The sequence below is a fragment of the Gasterosteus aculeatus genome, chromosome 20 (assembly GCF_964276395.1).
Source record: "Gasterosteus aculeatus chromosome 20, fGasAcu3.hap1.1, whole genome shotgun sequence".
Taxonomy (NCBI): domain Eukaryota; kingdom Metazoa; phylum Chordata; class Actinopteri; order Perciformes; family Gasterosteidae; genus Gasterosteus; species Gasterosteus aculeatus.
Genome location: NC_135707.1, coordinates 13,729,673 through 13,735,679, shown reverse-complemented (window position 1 = coordinate 13,735,679; position 6,007 = coordinate 13,729,673). Strand labels below are relative to the sequence as shown.

Below are 6,007 nucleotides of genomic sequence, written 5' to 3'. Positions count from 1 at the left end.
GTTGCTTCTTTCTTTTTGTAGCTAAACTCTATTGATCTGTGAGTTTAACAGTTCCTCTGCATGTGTGTGTGTGTGTGTGTGTGTGTGTGTGTGTGTGTGTGTGTGTGTGTGTGTGTGTGTGTGTGTGTGTGTGTGTGTGTGTGTGTGTGTGTGTGTGTGTGTGTGTGTGTGAATGTAGGACTTTTAGAAACACCGTTGCATCGTTGCATCACGATGGATCCTATTCAGGCCGTAATTCTTGTCAGCTTGTATTTGACGAGAAGTGTGTAGAGTGTAATTGTGGTGTCACAGAACACACCTCACTATCAAGCCAGTGTTTAGTCATTTGGGCCAACAATTCACTACTGACTGAATCCAAAAAAGGGACAAACCATTTTAAGATCTATAATATGTGATAGTTAGGTCTCAATTTGAGCTTTGAATAGTCGACCCTAACAGAAAAAGTAATATAACGTACTTGTTTTCAAACAACAGTTAGTCTAGACTGCATCGATGGCTGTATTTGTAGTAACACTTCCACCACGCATAACAGAACAAAGATGTGGAGCTTTTCAAGCCTCCATCTGCTTGTGGATGCAGGTCCAGGTCGGGTTGCATTGCATCTTTTTAAGCTTGCACATGTGGACTTGTGGTTATCCTCATCCGCAGACACTGTGGGCTTTTACACAAACTTTTCAAAGCATTTGCAGGAAGTTATGAACCATATGCATCTAAGCCTGCAAGCCCACCTAAATAGTTGATAGGGGGATGGTAGTGTTTTTATTCGAAAGCCATTTGCACACCACAACCAGAGGAGGTGTCTCTCATTTGAACATTATGTAATGAGCTTGGATGATTAGCTGATCTTTTCTTTGATATGGCATCTTGTGATCCAAAATAAACACCATCATCAGCTGTCTCCTTAAGAACATCTGCAGGTAATTCATTTTTATTATTTTCTAAATGTACATGCGTAAACCACATCTGTGAAATTCTTATTGGATGATAAACTCATCAAGTTTCAAGGTCAATAGTTAGTCCACTGGAAAATACATTTGTGTTTAATGTGTCACTTTCTCTAACACTTTGCTTGCACCCATCTTTTAAAAATATCAGCTGTAAATGATTGTATCTCTTTTATATGTTCTCACAATTAAAGAGACAGATTGGAAAAAGTCAAACTGCATTAACAGTTGACATGTTCGTTGTAAAATCAACCTATTGCTCTTTTCTGCTGCGGCTACTATGCTCGAAGTAGGAATTTTCAGACACCATTCAAACCCAATCATAAACTGCAGAATTACGTGTGTTCTAAATGAGCTGAAAGATTTGTGTTGGCCAAACAAAAAGTCTTTAATATAATACTAATAATAATAAAAAAAACTTTTCAAACAGTACTGTACTGTCAACAGTACTTCTGTACAAGAGGCTGACTCAAATCCAACAATTGATTCAGCTGAATTACATAAAACTGTAAATAGTCATCCTGTTTTCCTTTTTGCTCCTGAAAAAGGTTACCATGGCCACAACCGTGTCTGCTATTGTTTCTTCCAGTGGAGTAAGTGAGAGTCCAACCATAGAAGACTTAACAAGGTAAGATTAAACCTCTGTAGCCACATATGATACCAGGTTTTGTTCTCTTTGTTCTGAAACACGTTGTCAGCATGTGCCTTGTTAGCTTCCACCGTTGCACTCTACTACTACAACTACACAACTTAGTAAATGAATTGTATCTAGTATTACTGAACATTTCCTAAATGTGTTCTTCTGAATTGTTGCTTTTGTTGACAGTGTTTGTTAGTGTAAATATTCTTTGTTATACTCCTCACAATGTTATGTAGAATACGCATATTTCCATCTATATTCAGAAAGATTATTGCAAATCCAATACACTGAGCTAAAATAAAGAGAACGTACTAATCATTCTTTTTTTCTTTACTGGCTTTCCTTCTCTGTTCTTCAACAGGTCAACTACACTATCCTACACCGATACCGTCAGCGTAACCTCCCCAGAATACGACTACCCGGAGGAGGGCTTTGAGTCGCTGTGTGCGTATGGGCGCCATGGAGCCAACTTTCTTCCAACCCTTTACGCCATTTTCTTTCTCCTGGGCTTTCTGGGTAACTCTCTGGTCATCTGGGTCATTACTTGTGGCGTGCGACTCCGCAGTATGACCGACGTGTGCCTCTTAAACTTGGCTGGTGCTGACCTTCTCCTGGTGTGTACGCTACCCTTCCTGGCCCACCAAGCCTGGGACCAGTGGGTTTTTGGGGATGCTATGTGCAAAGTGGTCCTGGGTATATATCACATTGTCTTTTACTGTGGGATCTTTTTCATCAGCCTAATGAGCATCGACCGCTACTTGGCTATTGTGCACGCCGTTTACGCCATTAGAGCAAGGACAAGGTCCTTTGGAATGATCGCTGCTGCCGTTACTTGGGTGGCAGGATTTTTGGCATCCTTCCCTGACCTGATCTATCTCAAACAGCAGCCTGGTCCCAATATGTCTCAGTCCTGCTTCCCAGTGTATCCAGAAGATGTCGGTCACTCTTGGATGATCTTCAGTGTTTTTAAAAGGAACGTTTTGTGTCTATTTGTCCCGGTTGTTATCATTAGTTTCTGCTACTCACAGATTGTGTGGAGGCTTCTGCACAGCCAATCATCCAAGAAACGAGCCATCCGTTTAGTTCTTACAGTGGTAGCGGTCTTCTTTTGCTGCTGGGTCCCGTACAACGTTGCGTCTTTCTTCAACGCGCTGGAGCTATTGCACATCTACACGGAATGCGAAAGCAGCAAAGCCATCAGATTGGCTTTGCAAGTCACTGAGGTAATTGGCTACTCACACAGCTGCCTCAACCCCATCCTGTATGTGTTTATCGGGCAGAAGTTCAGGAGGCACCTGTTGAGGTTGATAAACAGGATTCCCTGCAGGCTGTGTCAGTTGGTCAAGGTCTGCATGCACCACGACAGAAACAGCACGTCAATGTACTCACAGAGCATGAGCCTGGACGAGAGGAGTGCTGCTGTCTGACGTTTTCCTCTTATTATCCTGTTAACGGCAGAGACACAAGCGTGGTCTTATGGTATCGTGATGTTATGATAGTGGCTTTACATGAAAGCAGACATATGATATTTTCCTGCACATCTATATAGCTTTACATATTTGTTAATAACATAAGCTAAAAATTGTATGTATTAAGGAATTGTAAAATTAGTTTTGGATATGCATGGTAAACACGCAGCTGGCTGAAGCTCAGTAAGAAAGAGCAGAAACTGTGTTGACTAAAACAACTTTCAACAGCTTCAGAAGCCAGAGCAACCTCATTCAGTCATCAGCCGCGGAAATACCCCCCCCCCCCCCAGCAAGGCAAAAACTTTTGATAACAAATAAGTGAGTTGGATCAAATATGACATCACCTTTCTCAGAAGTGAATATGTTTTCAAAACCAAAGTGTGCAGAGTAAAAGATCCCCAGTGCAGCTGGAAAGGTTAATGTGGAAAGTTTCATAGCATATGTAACTGCAGATTTGCACATTTGAACTCAACCTAGAGAAACCGAAACCTGCCGACAGGAAGAAGTACACAACCACGCTGTTGTTTTAACCTTTGCAGGCTCTGTGCAAAAAAGTTAAAGTTATATAAATATAAAATATATGTAATATTTCTGCTGATATTCAGCTTACAAAACCAGGCCATTTTTTAGATCAATATCTTCTATATGCTGTTAGGCAGAGTGACTTAGCATCCTATTCAATTGATTCACAGTTAATTAAAGAAGTAGTAGGCTCTCTAACCCCATCAAATCCATAGAGATGGGATTAGAAGGTTACTGAACACGCAGAGGGTCAAAGTTTCTTTCTTCCTCAGAGTTTTTGCAGAGAAGCATCACATTGTGAGCATCTGTTGTCTTTGAATTTATCAAAGCAACAGTGCTGGTGTATGCAGACCGAGTGAACAAACACAGTAGGATATTGAATAAATTCAGTATTGTTGAACTTGAGTTCAATATGTATGAAATTCGTTTTAATAAAATTGTTCTCTTGAAATACCACACATATTTGTTAATTATTTCTCTTTCTTGTAAACTGACATTTTGATAATTTTGCTTTTACTGATGATATTTTATTTTCAGCATTATTTGACCTTTTTAAGGCACTGATTGTAATGCGACGTCCCGTGGAGTCTAAGCTCATTGCAGAAGATGTGCTTCTCATAATTAGAAATCAAACAATTGACTGTCGATGGAAAACTCCCAGGAATAAATAAAAAAACAAATGCATAGACAACTATCAGCAGCAGTTATTGACAGACAACAAGGTACTACCTATCAGCAAACTATGCAGATGCTACAGTCCCTCACACACACACACACACACACACACACACACACTCTCACACACACAGGAATTACTGTCTGCAACCGCAGGCAAACAACACGTCGTTGCTCATCTTAGTTGGCGTGCTTCTCCCCCCCTAACCTCATGGGCCCAGTTGTCCTCATGAGGTTGAAAGCAGCATGAGGGCCGACGCTTGTCAGCACGGTAACCCCACCCGGCTGGCACCAGCGTAGTGTTCAACGTGCATATTTCCATGTTGAGCTATGCCCTCTGGCATTTATTACCTCAGTTACTCTTATTGTAATATAACTTTATAAAGGAAGAGTCCACAGAGGACCTGTTTCAGATGAAAGGAGAAACATCAGGAGAGAGCAGTGAATATTGGCTATAACATCTCTATGATCTGTTTTAAAGAAAGATGATTATCCATCCATCCATTTTCAATAACACTTATCCTTTGTACGGGGTCGCACGGGAAGCTGGAGTCAATCCCAGCCAATTTAGAGTCCCCAATTGACCTAATCCGCAGAGCACGTCTTTGGACTGAGAGAACCCATGCAGACACGGGGAGAACATTCAGACTCTGCACCACCCTGGGTGGAGTAGAAACCAGGACCTTCTTGCTGTGAGGCAACAGTGCTAACCACCACGCCACCGTGCTGCACCTGCGGTGCTTAATGTGAAAAACGTTATTCTACACTTCTGAAAGTCTCCTTAATGAAAGTATAGGAGGGGTTTAAGGCTATAAAGGCAATATATTTAAGCTAAGATTCAAAAGAAATGTGATCCTGGCCATGAGACGCTGACCTCACTACTATTATATCTTCACTGGTGATACTTTATTCCACCATGTTACTTAATGTTTATTAAACCCATCAAGTCACTTCTTTAGTGCCATCTAGTGTTCTTGCAAAAAACGATTTCATAGTTGGCTATACTGTACTGTGCAAGCAACAATTACGTTATTTTACCTGCAGAGAGACTCTTAATTTAATATTTTGGAGTAGTCATTTTCACTCATTTACATTGCTCAGATGACGTGATATCTAGGTAATTTAAAGTTTATTAAGGTTTCACTTATTAAAACCATAAAGTGGGCAAATGTATGAACTGCAACATAGTATACGCTATGAAAGGATGCAGCACCTTCACACCTAGCAGCTAGAGAGATTGCGACAAACATCTCCTCTGTGGTTTCATGCAAAGTATTGGCTGCCTGCTGCTAAGAAAAACAAGACAAACTGCATTGACAATAGGGTGTTCTTTCACACATCCGTGTACAAACACTGTTTTCTGCACAATCACTCGCAGTGACGGGCACTCTAGGTTAGTAACGGCTTAGTGTAAACAACAAAGCTCCAGTTTTGTACATGTAGATAATTCATTGAATTTTCAAGACTACAATTGTTCAAAAGAATGCTTCCAAATTACACTTTTTTCTGTAGTTTCTTCAAAGAACGTATACATGAGGCAGAAAATACAATTGTCACTCTGTAAACTCTTTTAAGTAAATACAAATTGTGACACCAGTGTAGAGCTAATTAGTGAGAACTCTGTTTTTTTATCTATAGTATCTAACCTAAGACGTGGGTTGAGAAGGATGGGGGATTGTATGGTCTGCTGATTCATGCAGCATCTGCAGATGACAGATAAGATCAGCATTGCCACCGCTTCAGTTTATGTTTATGAG

General features: G+C 40.6%; 1 protein-coding gene across 1 annotated transcript; it reads left to right on the top strand.

Annotated features, from left to right (window-relative positions):
- Positions 1-621: 621 nt before the first annotated feature.
- ccr8.2 (chemokine (C-C motif) receptor 8.2) lies at positions 622-4,033 on the top strand. The gene is made up of 3 exons (XM_040166448.2): positions 622-917; positions 1,493-1,572; positions 1,946-4,033. Exons 2-3 carry the CDS (start codon positions 1,499-1,501, stop codon positions 3,009-3,011), a joined length of 1,140 nt encoding a protein of 379 aa, XP_040022382.2. The 5' UTR covers positions 622-917; positions 1,493-1,498; the 3' UTR covers positions 3,012-4,033.
- Positions 4,034-6,007: the final 1,974 nt, after the last annotated feature.

What these genes read in the sequence shown, in the direction of transcription:
- ccr8.2 (XM_040166448.2), top strand. Translation starts at nt 1,499, where the DNA reads ATGGCCACAACCGTGTCTGCTATTGTTTCTTCCAGTGGAGTAAGTGAG. An exon ending in ACCATAGAAGACTTAACAAG is followed by an intron (nt 1,573 to 1,945) that starts GTAAGATTAAAC and finishes GTTCTTCAACAG; the next exon opens with GTCAACTACACTATCCTACA.